Source organism: Myotis lucifugus, unplaced genomic scaffold (genome assembly GCF_000147115.1).
Source record: "Myotis lucifugus unplaced genomic scaffold, Myoluc2.0 scaffold_460, whole genome shotgun sequence".
In the NCBI taxonomy this organism is placed as follows: domain Eukaryota; kingdom Metazoa; phylum Chordata; class Mammalia; order Chiroptera; family Vespertilionidae; genus Myotis; species Myotis lucifugus.
In genome coordinates this window covers 149,594-163,348 of record NW_005871508.1, presented here as the reverse complement: position 1 = coordinate 163,348, position 13,755 = coordinate 149,594, and the positions used below count along the sequence as shown (strand labels likewise).

At 53.6% G+C, this 13,755-nt stretch overlaps 1 protein-coding gene across 3 annotated transcripts in view; it reads left to right on the top strand.

The window, feature by feature from the left end:
• FTO (FTO, alpha-ketoglutarate dependent dioxygenase) overlaps positions 1-13,755 on the top strand; it is a 243,524-nt gene that overhangs the window by 191,303 nt on the left and 38,466 nt on the right. The window contains exon 10 of one of the 3 annotated variants that reach the window (XM_023744388.1): positions 6,907-7,000. The exons of the other annotated variants lie outside the window; for them this stretch is intronic. Within the exon in view, the coding sequence (XP_023600156.1) occupies positions 6,907-6,982 (76 nt within the window). The 3' untranslated portion in view covers positions 6,983-7,000. Of the gene's footprint in view, positions 1-6,906; positions 7,001-13,755 lie in introns of those variants that run through there. 3 annotated transcript variants of the gene reach the window in all.

The following is a 13,755-nucleotide window of genomic DNA, read 5'->3' as shown; positions in this document are numbered from 1 at the left end:
TGCATGGATTTGGGTTGTTTTGCTTGAAGGAGGGATTTGGGAGGAGAGCAGTGTTCTGGACTGAGTCGCGTGGCCCTGCGCCAGGCAGAGCAGTGAGAGCAGGAGGGAAGTGTGAGTTTCAGAGGCCTTCTCGCCTGAGAGAACCTCACAACCTATCCCTGATGGGGATGAAGAAGAGGAAGGAGGGAGGCAACAGTGATGCTCTGACTTCAAACTTAGAAGTGAAGGGACATTTGGGGAGGGGGTTGTGTGCGCAAGTGCTTTTAGGGGTACAGGGAGGTTTGAGATTACAAACTGTGTACCAGAAAGTAGCTCCAAAAGACCTACAGTGCAAGGAGGCTCAGCCTTGCCCTTGTCCCGGGGGGGGGGGGGGGCAATTGTGAAAAATTCCCCCCAAAGGTGGATCCTGGCGGCCACTCAGTGACCCCAGCTGTATTCATACGTCGGGTGCAAAGCCAGTTAGAGAAAGATGCCCACGGTATTTTAGTGACTTTGATGTTTCGTGGTGCGTTACTCATCCTCTTGACTGTCTGCGTGCGGGGCTGGCCGTGAAGGGCTCGCTCCACGCCCTCACCCACTGACAGCCGGATTCCCTCCTCGCTCCTCTTCAGGTTAAAAGGTTTCCCCATCACCTTGGCTTTCAGAAACTGGCACGTTGCCAAGAGCCAGTCAGTTCCAGACTGTCTTTTTTTTTTTTTTTTTTAACCTGGTTAAAGAGATACTTCTGTCTGAAGAACTAGTGTTTCTCCCCAGGGAGATGACAAAGCCTGTGTCATCTTCGGCCACTGCATGGAGCGGAGACTGCAAAGCTGGCAAGTCTCTGGGGCAACACCCTCCAGTTTGAAAACGGAGGAGAAATGGAGCAGAACACCCTGTACCTTTTAAAAAAATATATAGATGTTTTTATTGATTTGAGAGAGAAAGGAGAGGGAGGGAGAGAAACATCTATCAGCCGACTCCTGCACGCCCCCTACTGGGGATGGAGCCCGCAACCCGGGCATGTGCCCTGACTGGGAATCGAACCGTGACCTCCTGGTTCATGGGTCGACACTCAACCACTGAGCCCCGCCGGCCGGACTTGAATGCATTTTTAATAAGCTGGTGTCCACAGCAAAGTATATGAGGTTACCAGCCCCCATGGGCCCTGTGTGCTGAGGGAACGAAGCACATTGAATCACCAGCAAAACGTAACTGGGAGCGCAAATCCCTTCCAAAATAATGGTCAAGACATAGAGTCTGGCACGCTCCCTTTGCGTCTCATTTTCTGGGGTTCCTGCAACCATCCAGTTCAGAAAATGCACAGTCGATTCTGAGATTTTTTCTCCTTGTGGTTTGAAAGAACTCTGGTCCCATCGTGACTAATGTTCAGCAGGATCAGATTTGTCAGTGTTGTTATTTTTGCTGTAAAACAGATATTCTCTTTAGTCAAATCCTCCGCTTTGATTTGAATGTGCTCCTTAATACAAACTTGCAAGATAAGGAGCCAGAGCGGTACTTGATAGGTATCAACAACAGGGCGTCACCATGGAAACGTCAGGTGACGTTTCCAGGACCACAGAGCCGCTCACATCCAGGCAGTGGGGTGAGACCCCTCGAAGGCCTCTCCTTCATCTCCATGGGGCTACCGAGTTTCTGGCCCCAAGTCTGGCTCCTGGCAACACGAGGGGGGTCTCGGATGACTGCAGGGTCTTCACTAGGCGTCCTGTAACTATATCTGATTGTGACTTTTCAAGAGTCTCTTTGCTGGATGCCTCTAGAACAGCCCTGGGAGAGTAGGGGCTTTAAGGTATGTTGAGTGGAGAAGGGTGAAGAGGTCTAATCCATAACCCTGAATTGACATGCGGGCTTTCAGGGCTCCCTGGGAGCCATGTGGTTTGTCATGCCGAGGCCACTGGAGAACACTCAGTCGCGGGTGATTATCCTTGTGTGTCGCAAGGCCTCTCTGGGGTCTTCGACAAAGCAGCTTCCTGCCTCTTACGCGTAACCTTGGGAATTTTTTTTTCTGTTTCTTAGGTTTGTGCTCTTAAACTCAATAACTGGAATTGTCAGAGGCTTTTGGATCTCGCCCTTACTTTTTTCTTCCTAAATCAAACCTCGCCCAACTGGCGTGGCTCAGTGGCTGAGCATCGACCTATGAAACAGGAGATCATAGGAGATTCCCGGTCAGGGCATATGCCTGGCTTGCAGGCTCAATCCCCAGGGTGGGGCGTGCAGGAGGCAGTCAGCCGATCCATGATTCTCTGTCATCACTGATGTTTTTATCTTTCTCTCCCTCTCTGAAATCAATAAAAATATATAATTTTTAAAAATCAAACCTCAATTATACATTGACTAGAGGCCTGGTGCACGAAATTTGTGCAAGGGGGAGGGGGAGGTCCCCTTAGCCCGGCCTATGCCTTCTCGCAGTCCGGGACCCCTCAGGGGATGTCCGCCTGCATGCTTAGGCCCAGTCCCCCCCGGGGATCGGGCCTAAGCCGGCAGTCAGACATCCCTCTTGCAGTCCGGGGTTCTTGCAGTCTGGGACCCCTCACTCCTTACTGCCCGCCTGCAGTGGAGCCGTGAGCCCGGCTTCTGGCTGAGCGGCACTCCCCTTGTGGGAGCACACTGACCACTAGGGGGCAGCTCCTGCATTGAGCTTCTCCCCCTGGTGGTCAGTGCGTGTCATAGTGACTGGTCATTCCACCAGTCATTCTGCCGGTTGTTCCGCCGTTCGGTCGATTTGCATATTAGGGTTTTATTATATAGGATCCCTAGGTGTTGGGTGTGTGTTGAGTTCCTTTCTGATGTCTGTCGTTGGGGATGGGCTTTTGTTGCTGTTGGTGGTGGTGGTGGCGGTGGTGGGGATAGTGTCATGAGCAAACACAGTGACTACATCAGGGGCTGCAGAGCTTTAATTTAGAAACACAACGGAGATCCCACCATCTCATCTGGAACCAATTCCTCCTCGCCTCCTTCCCCTGAGGAGCGGAGGAAATGTCTCAGGTCTGTGCTCAAATACCTGATAGATTCCACCTTCAGATAGGTCGGTGGATTGAGGCAAAACACACAAAAAAACAAAACAGAGAAAAAGCTCATGTTTTCAGCTGTCTGTCCTCGATGAGGGTTCTCGGTGCCCCTCAGTCTTCTGAATTGACCGGATTAGTCCTAATCTAATATTTGGCTCTTGAATATTTTAAACATTTTTTCCGGACCAAGCTCCCAGCGTCCACGGGGCCTATCTCTGTTACCATCTCTGCATGCATAAGAGGGCCTTCATTTGGGCTGGACTAAGGGGGAAGACCCAAAGACCGGACCCCACTTCTTGGGGCTGGGAATCCAGGGCCTTGGAATTGAGGGCAAAGAGGACTCCCTGGGTCATAACCATAGATCAGAAGGTCAGAAACTAAGTCCCTCGGCCTCTGTTTGCTTGGAACTCCAAGCTCGTCCAGAAGCGAGTTCATTTCTGAAAACACGGAAGTTTCCCGTGAGCTCTGGCTCCTTATCATGGTTTCCCACACAAACAGAAATTCACCTGTAGGGTCAGAAGTAACCAACAAATAGAGTCTTCATGCTAAGCAGGAATCCTCGGATTGAGTTCTAGCTCAGCCAGGACACTTCTGTGTGTATTGGGGTTTTTACAAGCTCATTGCCTCAGTTTGTCTTCCAAAGATGGAGCTAGTAATACTGCTTTGTTTCTGTCTTATAAAATTACCTAGAGCCCAGCCCATAGGGCTCAGTGGGTGAGCATAGACCTATGAACCAGGAGGTCACGGTTTGATTCCAGTCAGGGCACATGCCCGGGTTGCGGACTCAATCCCCAGTAGGGGATGTGGAGGAGACAGCCAATCCATGACTCTCTCTCATTATTGATGTCTCTCTCTCTCTCCCCCCCCCTTCCTCTCTGAAATCAATAAAAATATATCAAAAATTTTATTCAAAAATATATCAAAAATTGTATTCAAAAATTTACCAAGAGGTATAGACATGTAATAATACAGAGGACCCTAATGAAGACTGCTACCTAAGAGTCCTTTTGGCTGTGCACCAGTGAAATAAGGGACATGATTGTTTGGGGAGCAGCTCTCACTGTCCTGAGCACTGAGCAGACAGTGGAAAACTAGAGAGACATGGCCCTGCCCTCAAAGTAGAGTGTCGTCCAGACTTTCCACTGCATGTATCTGAGCACTTAGTCTATTAGATACTATCAGGAGCTACACAGATGAGCCTGAAGAAGTGCAGGTGTCAGTGGATTTATCCTACTTGTACTCTCTCCAGAGATTTGTATCATTTCTCTAGTCACTTATGGGACTCTCCCTTCCTGTAGGAATTTGTTGCCTATATTGGGTTCAAATCCGCCTGTTCTCATTTCAACTTCCTTCTTCTGGCCCTGGCCAGTCCTGGTGTGCCGGACTGCCATCGGCACCTGCCGTGGGAGGTGGGAGTGTGGCTGAGCCGGCGATTCCAGCCTTGGCCACAGCAGCACTTGGCTGCTCCAATCTGCAGCTGCATTTAGCAGGGGTTTGTCTGAACCTCTGCAAACTTCAGTTCAAATTGGAGTTCAGACGGAGGTACAGGTTGAGTGAACTGCTTTAACACTAACAGTGAAAAAAAACTGACCTTAAAATAACCCTTTTAGGAACACAGGAAGGGTGGTTTGACCTTTTATTAATATTCTTTTCTTTCCAGTGATCCTGGTTTTAAGTCCACATCTCTTTGAATTTGGTTAATTCCATTAGGATCACCCCAAAAGAGGGGTTCCATTGGTGGCTTTGAAATCCAAATGAGTTGAAGAAAAAAACCACTTATATGGTAAAAATCCCAGTTATACTCACCGGATTAGAGACTGTCTACCGGATTAAAGAACAATTTCACACACCGATTATTTGAAACCAATTGTAGATGCATCTTAGTGCATAGAAAAAGCTATCCTGAACTTTTAATATTCCCAAATTCTCTTGGAGCTCGCATTCGAATGGGAGAGACCCCTGTCAGATAAATACATAAATAGGATCATTTCCGGTAGCAAACTAGGAAATGGAAGTGGTAGGGTGGGTAATACCAGGTAGGGAGGTCAGAGAAAGCTTCTCTGGGCGTGACATTGAGCTGAGACCTGAAAGACAAGGAGACAGCCACACCAAGAGGCGGAGTGAGTTAGCGTCCCAGGCAGAGGGACCTGGAGTGCCAAGACCCAGAGGAGGGGACGGGCTTGCTGTCTCCGATGAACAGGAGGATGGGGGAGCAATGTTCAGAGGGAGTGGCAGCACCTAGGAACAGCAGAAAGAAAGGCGGGGCCGCAGGGAGGAAGGCGGGGCCACAGGAAGAAATTTCGATTGTATTTGAAGTACAGAAAGCACTTTAGAAAGCTCCGCGCGGACTTTTCCACGCCATCCGCCGAGGAGCAGTGCGCCTAAGATGTGTGCTCCATTTCGGATTGAGGGAGAACGCGCTGCGGTTTCTCTCCTTGATGTTGGGTGATACAAGGATTAGTCAAATGAAATAATAGTTACAGAAGTGCTTTGGACATTGTAAAGCACCCCGTAAACTTAATTCAGGAACATGGTTATGGAAGTGTGGGCATCATTAAGGGAATTACTACTTGATTGTAGAAGAAGCTCGGGGAAACTTGAAGCAGACCCCCCTCCTGGACCCGCCTGGCAGTTCCGTGAAGTTCCGTGAGCCCTGCGTGGCGGACTCCATCACCATTTCCACAGCTCACGAAGGTCTCAGGGAGGAGGACACCCCTCCCCCCCCCGACACCTGCCGTAGACCCACGGGCCCTGAGGAGAGGAGCCTGGTCGGGCGCCCAACGGGGCAGAGGCGGGGCTGTGCCGAGGCTGCGGTTCCCAGGATGTCCTCCTCTGAGGCCACGCCAGCTAAGTGGAAATTATGAAAATATCCGGGGCAGGCGGCTAATAAATACGAAGTGACAGGCATCACCTACTCGGGGATCACTGCCAGCCCCGCCTCCCCGGCGAGACACTCGGCAAAGGGGAGGGCGTCCAGTCGCCCCCTGCAATGTGCTGCCCGGGGCGCAGAGGACCCGGCAGGCCACCTGCTCCGCTGGGAGCACAAACCAGAGGACCCACGCCCCCGATGACTGGTTCCTGTGACGCGGGTGCCGGAACGTCCCTGGGAGCTTCTTGGTGACCTCTGCTTTCCAAAGGTTGCGTGGCTCTGATCTCCAGAAAGGATAAAGGAGTCACGTTCCAGGTGTGCTCACCGGCAGCAGGAGTAGGAAGCTGAGAGCCCCGTTTCCCAGATCACCGTTCCATTGGCTGTTGTCTGGGCGTGGCCTCCTCCCGGAAGACTCCTGCAGGGATGCTGTAACCAACCATGTGCCCTGGGGAGTCAAAGCCATCCTGCCCTGGCCGGTTTGGCTCAGTGGATAGAGCATCGGCCTGTGGACTGAAGGGTCCCAGGTTCGATTCTGGTCAAGGGCACATGCCTGGGTTGTGGGCTGGGTCCTCGGTGGGGGGCGTGCAGGAGGCAGCCGATCAATGACTCTCATCATTGATGTTTCTATCTCTCTCTCTCTCCCTCTCCCTTCCTCTCTGAAAGCAATGAAAAAAAAAAATTTTTTTAAAGCCATCCTGATATCTTTTTTTAAAATATTGATTTCAGAGAGGAAGAGAAAGGGAGAGAGAGATAAAAACATCAGTGATGACAGAGAATCATGGATCGGTTGCCTCCTGCACGCCCCACTCTGGTGATCGAGCCCGCAACCCGGGCATGTGCCCTGACCGGGAATTGCATCGTGTTTTATAGGCACTCAACCACTGAGCCCCACGGGCGGGGCCATCCTGATATCTTCTTACTGAGCAATTCCACCATTGCTGTCTGAGCCATAAGTGTGGCACCAATTCATTGAGAAAAAAAAAAAAATAAAGAGCGAGACTTGCATATAGTTGGCACTTCTGTTCTTATTAGGATCAGAAGGAGCCACTGGATGAGGCGCATTTCAGGGAAAAAGAAGAAAGCATATGTTCCTTATTGTTTTGGGTGAACGTGTTTATGAGAAGAGGGGACGCCACGTCATTAATAACTCTGGCACGCCACCCCGGTTCTGGCCGGCCTGATGGATTAAACACGAGCCCTCGCATTCTCCCGGCAGCCCTGGCGCCCGCCCGCCTGATATGTATTCCACGCGCAGGCGGGCCTCGGAGTTGACATCTTCTTCTAAAAATTGTTTGGCTGTAATAAATATAAAACTTTCACCACTGATGTAAAGCATTGCTGGTTGGCATCATTTCCTACCCCCTTTTAATTATTCCTGACACTGTGGAGAAACATCTAATATAAATCTCTAATGCGCGCTGATGACAAACTACACGGTTGAAGGACCATGTAATTTCTCCACAATTAATTAAAGTGCATGGAGATTTTTTTTTTCTTCTTCTCTCTCTTTCTCCCCCCTCCTCTCCGCGCCCCCCACCCCCCACCCTCCCAGCAGCCAGATGCCACTGACTGGCTCAAATAACACTGCTGTCAACTGTAAAAAATTAAGGTCCAAACCGTAAGAAAGGTACTTCGATAAAGAAACCAGATGCCGGCTGATTTGTGATGCCCGCGTGCATCCCGATGCGAGCCACCATTGTTCAACGTCTGTAGTCCCCCAGCCGTAATCACGCACTTAGCTCGCGAGTCTGTCAGCAGTTTATTTGCACGCGTCTCGTCACTTTTGTAAATCTTTTCATTAAAAAATTGAATGGTGCCAATCAGCGAAGGGAAGAGAGGCCCTGGAAGAGCTTGTACGAGGAGGAGGAGGAGGAGGCGTCGGCCACCCGTGGGCGCCGGTGACACGCGCGCTCACGGGTGTTTATGGGCACTGGCGTGTGGTCACTGAGGAAAAAAAACACACATGCTGCTACCATTTCAGGCCGATCTACCACCTGGAATTGATCAACAGCAAATTAATTTTCATTTTCAATTAGGAATACAGTTAAATCCACAGTGGTGTGTGCGTGTGTGTGTGTGGGGGGGGGTAATGTTTACATATAGCCCGGTGGTGGGAGGGCTTGGGGAAACACCAGCTGAAATGAAATACACGTCTTTGTATCTTTGCATTTAATTCATTCGAGTGTTGAGGGGGTGGCTGGGGCCAGTGGGGGCAGCGGCTGCCTTTTTCCTCCCCTGGGGCAGAATTTTAGGGAAAGGGAAGAGGCAGGCGGGTGGGGGTAGAAACCGCTGGATGCTCGTTGTCCGGGCCCTGCCCCTTGGCGGTGCCCGCTCGGCCCAGGAGTCCGCCCTGCACCCGGAGGGCGGCGTTTTCCCGAAGAGCCTGAAGTAGGGAAGAGGCATTTGGCGCGGCGTCCGGCCTCCAGCTCGCCGGTTCTCGGTTCTCGGCGTCAGAGCGGTACCTGGCAGACACCCGGATCCCCCTCCCGAGTCCGGCCGTCACCGGAGATACTGAGCGATTGTGTGAGAACAATCCGGCCGGTGAATGCCTGTCACAGGATCCCAGCTCTTCCCACCGGGCCCTTCTCTGCATTCAACTGCTGCCTTTTGTTGGCGTCACCCGCAGGGGACCCGGGGGGCGGACAGGACCCTCCAGGCCGCCGGGAACAGTGGGCCCACTGTGCTCCTCACCGGGGTGGTACCTCGGGCAGCTTTGACCCTGATTTTAAGGGAAGTCAATTATTTGTCAATTATGAGACCCAGCCATCCAGGTAGGAGACTCAGATGTTAAATGCCCTGCTCTCTCTGGTTTGGGGACGGACGGCAGCGTGTTGGCAAACGCACAGCCGATGTGTCTTCTCCGTGTCTCCTCCCCCGCCCTGTCTGTCCCTGCCAGGGCTTGCCGTAGACAGGCTGCCATGCTCATGAGCATCTTCTAACGGCCCTTCTCCCATCTCCGGGGCCGCCTCCTTGGAAAAGCACAGTGGTGATAAAGGTTTTGTCACGCGAATCCCAGTGAAGAGAGCTTCAGAGAGAGGCGTACATCCTTCTCAGGTCCTCGGGCTGATGGGGTAGAGGAAGAGGAGGTCCCAGATCATGCACACACTGCTCTGGGGACAGATTACTCAGAGCCCGGCCACGGCCACGCATCCCCGCGCTCCGGTCCGTGTTTTACTTCACGCCACCCCCACCTTCCCTGTCCCCGCGCCAGGGTTTCTGTTTCTTCCCTGCACAGTATTTGTGCTTTAAAAGAAGATTTTATTACTTAGGCTGCAGTGGAGTTTCTCGTTTTTTCCCCTAACAGTTGGCATGGCCGCAGCCTGAAACCGCGCTGGAGTTCACACGCCACGATCAGTTTTTCTCCCTTTAAAGCGATTCTTTATTTCTCTTTTCTAAAGAAAAAAGAAAAAAACCAAGCTTCGACAAATCAACAGGGCTATTAGCTTTCTGATTTATTTGCTCGCGAGACAACCGAAAAAATGCCGTCGGTGTCGATGGGAAGGGACAGAAACACCAGCGCCGACCGGAGGGAAACGTGCCGCGTGACCGTTTCCGGGGAAATCGCGCCGCGGGTACTTGGTTATCGGGAGAGAGACAGCTGCAGCGCCCTGATTGCACCACAGACTTGGGGTGTCTTTTTCCTCTAAAAGAAAAAGCATTATCCATAACGTCGCCAAAGTCTTTTGTGCCTTGGGTTCCAACGAACTCCTCCTGTCAGTTGCTCACCGTTTGCACCGTCTCGGGCACGTGCGAGGGCTGGGAGCCTGGGAGGTGAAGGTGGCATTCAGCCAGTAGATGCCCCCGGCACAAAGCGAAATGGCGGGGAGGCGAATTAACCTGGCTGTGGATTCGATAGCTGCATGGCTGTCGTTGCTCTGCGCGTATCTCGGGGTTAACCGTTTCTAAGGATGTGAGGCTGAGGCTGGGGGAAGGCTGTCCGGGCTGGGCGAGGGCCAGGCCTCAGGGCGGACCCTCCCCCATTCACCCACCGGCACAGGGGACGGGCGGTCCTCTGGTCCTCAAATGGGCGCGTCCTCCGAACGCGGTTGGTGACCGGGCCCTATATGTTCCTCCCCCCTGGGCTCCCGACGGCCCGTTTCCACGATGGAATGTTCTGGGCCTTGGCCTACTACAGCTTGCGTCACTTTTGCACTGGAGAATGCCCGCGTGGTCTCCAAAGCAGTCCTCATTTTTAAATCGCTCCGTAGATCGCGTCGCTACTTCATTTTCTTTAACGCAGCGTTTTAAAATGATGCTTTTAAAAGGCCGCCTCTTCCGTCTCCTGCACCCTTGGCCGGGAAACAAAGAACGTCTCTTTTAAGAGGTGTTTTACACTTTACGGCCGCCGAGAGAGGCCGTGGCTCCTTCACTCGGTATATATGGGAGCGAGGTCCACATCAGAGGGTTTCAGAGACGAAACGTCCCGGAGCGAGGTTGTCCGATAACATCTTTGAAGGCGAAAGAGCAAATGAAACCTCAGAGGTTTGGCTGCCAAAAGGGAACCCTCCCTACACTTGTCGGCCGCGGGAGCTTGCTTTCCTGAGAGCATTGCACTCTGGCGGATAACAGCATCCCGCCCCGACCGGGCCGCGGGCTGTGCGCGATGGGTCGCTCCGTCCTCCGCTTCACGCTCACGGGCGTGTAATATGTTCTGCATCGAGCCAGGCAATTGACGGAGACGCCAGGGCATTTAAACGTGCGTCTCCTGGAAAGGAGACTCGTGTCCTTGCCAAGAATGGATGCTATTCCGTGCCCACCACTATCACACGTCTTGATTTTTCCCCCTCCCCGTAATCCTGACTCTTAAAACAATAATATCAAACAACTCCACGGGGAAAAAAAGAAAGTTAAATATTTCCATATGAAGAGCTGATTAAATCTGTATGGTTTTCTTTTCAGTAAAAATGATATGGGATGAAACTCGGTGCAGCTGCTGGCTGGTTGGGGCCGGGCCTCCCGGGCCCTCTGAGCTGCCGACCCGACTCTGAGCGCAGTGCCCGGCGATCGCCCCGCGGTGGCCCGGGGTCGGACGTGCCCACTCCCAGGGCATCTAGCCTGCAGCAGGCAGGCCGGTGCCAAATACACAAAGCCAGCAGCCCCCCGGCCCAGGTCTTCCCCCTGCAGTCGCTTGGTCCTGCCTGTCCGTTCTCCCCAGAGTCCCCGGGAACCACCAGGGTTGCCAGCAGGCGTGTTGCACCCATTAGAGTTCTTATAGTTGAAAAAGGGGAGAAAGAGCTTGGCTGAGTCCAGCTGGTGTGGCTCAGGGTTTGAGCGTCGACTTATGAACCAGGAGGTCACGGTTCGATTCCCGGTCAGAGCACAGGCCCGGGTTGTGGGCTCGATCCCCAGTGGAGGGCATGCAGGAGGCATCCAATCCATGATTCTCTCTCATCATTGATGTTTTCATCTCTCCCTCTTCCTTCCTCTCTGAAATCAATAAAAACATATTTAAAAATAAAAATAAAGAAATAAAAATGTTTTTTACAAAAGCGCTCGGCTGGGTTTTGGGGGAGGCCCTGGGGGAGGTGAGTCTGGCTCGTGGGTCTGCAAAGGCCCCGTCTCTGGCTCTGGTGCCGCACGATCCTGGATCCCATGAGGCGGCCGCCACCATGACCTCCTGCTCCCCGTGCAGCTCCTACACCTTCGTGTGGGTCCCTCTTGGACTGTCCTCTCCTGGCCACAGGATGGCTGCCAGCAGCTCTGTCCTTCTGTGCTCTCACCCCTGGGTCCTTGCGTCCCCAGCCCAGGTGCCTGGATTGTAGCTGAGAGGTGGTGGTGGGGGGGTAATGAAGGGACGAGAGGCGATGCGCTGGAAGCCTGGGCAGGAGGTTTCCTGGAGGGAAACCGGGACGAGGGTTACAGACGGAGCCAGGAATGTCCCTCTCTGATGGCGAAGGCCATCCCACCCAAACAGAAAGGCAGGGAGGTGCGTGGGCCGCCTCGATCGGGAAACTTGAGTTTCGGGGGAATCGCATTCATGGCTTCCATCTTCATGCTCTCTAAAGTATGAATAACAGGAGGGGCGGCCTCTGGGTTCTGGGTGGGGATGTGCGGCTCGACCTTCGACTTTCCCAGTGTCGGCGCCGGCGGGCCCCCTCCGCTGGGCCATCAGCAAACGTGAGGGAGCTGAAACTGTCCTCCTGCTTCTTTTTTTTTTTAAGTATGTTTTTATTGATTTTAGAGACAGAGGAAGGAAGAGGAGAGAGAGAGAGAGAGAGAGAGAGAGAGAGAGAGAGACATTGATGTGAGAGAGACAATTGGCTGCCTCCTGCATGTACCCCAAAACCTGTGTGTGTGCCCTGCCCAGTAATCGAACCTGCAACTTTTTGGTGCACCAGACGATGCTCCAACCAACTGAGCCACCCCGCCAGGACCCATCCGCTTAAAAACGCAGTCCCTCCTCCCTCCTCCCTCCTCATTCTAGGCAGAGAAGTCGCCAGAGTCGGGGCCTCCGCCAGCCCTCCCACAGCCTCAGCCCTTCCAGTCCCTGTTCCCGGTCCTCTCCTTCGCTCCGAGCCAGGAGAGCACCTGCGATTAGTCTTTATTCTGGTCCTTCTCAGCGCCCTCCCCCTCGTTTCTCTCTCCCCGAAGTCCCATAGCTCCGTCTCGGTCTGCTGTGATGTGTCCACAGACGTGCGCAGGTTTCCAGAGATCACCTCCTGCTGGGCCTGCGCTCGACGTCACCTGGGCCCTGTGGCCTTGTGCCCAGAAGCCCAGTGGCCCTCACTCCCTGGTCCGGGCAGTTCCTCTCCCCGAGTGAGGTCAGTTCACTCTGGGGCTCCCCGTGTGGATTCCCCGGCTGGGACGGCAGAGGTCCCCCCACTCGGGGACTTAGATCGGGGGATGGAGTAAAAGACGCCTTGGACTCTGAGCGTTCGTCAGGCTCCAGGGAAGTCGGGGTGCCCCCGGGCTAGTCGGTCTGTGTTTGTCTCACCGAGTGCGCACTGTGGGCTCCCGGACAGCACTCCCTGCCCAGCACCCCAGCACCCCAGCACCCCCCCCCCCCGAGAACCAGTCTGCAGACAGAACATTTGCCCTCCGAGGATGTCCTTCTGATTAAAATGGTACATCGACCAAACCAGCAAGGCCATGTTTGAAAGGTACGTTTGTCCTTGTCACAGGCAACGTGAGTCATCTCCGCCCACCTGGCGGCCAGGGTCTTCCGTGGGCACGAAGCCGCGTGCGGGGGTTTCTCTCTGGTCTCGAGGGGCTCCTGTCCGTGTGCTCTTAGACGCGGTGGGGAGGGGACGTGTGTGTGTGTGTTTTTCCTTGAACACTTTCTGCAGTTTCGTTATTTGTTGTCATTATCGGGGCCATTTTTCTCTAATGGACGTGATTAAGTCTATTTAGCACTGTGTAATGAGTTTTCTGCCTGGTTGCGTCTCAGCTAATAAGGAATTCCTTAGCGGCCCCTCCGACAGCTGCTCGGATCCCAGGGCCGCGCGGCCACGGGGGACCCTCCCGTGAACCGCCGGCATTAGAGAAATTAACTCCATTACACTCACCGTAAAATTGAGGCTGAAATTCGATTACCAGTAGATCCTCGATTCCAGTAGGAACTAGAAATGGGCGGTGCCGCCAGGGAGGGAGGTGAGCGCCCGGGTGACACGCCCGGAGCCACGTTCTCCTCGGCGCCTGCATCCAGGTGTTCCCACCCGTCCCTCCCACTTAGGTCCTGAGCAGGAGCGGAGGACAGCGCCTGGCGGGTGGGCTCACGGCCGCGCCATTCGCTGGGCATGAGACTGGACGTCTTGTTATCCATCAGTGTCCCTGTCTCCACCGCCCGGACAGACCTCTGGGTGTGCTGCTGGCCGCCACACTCCTCGCCATGGTCGCGGGCGCTCCCGATTTGCCTGGCTAAAGTGCTGGGGACAATTAGTC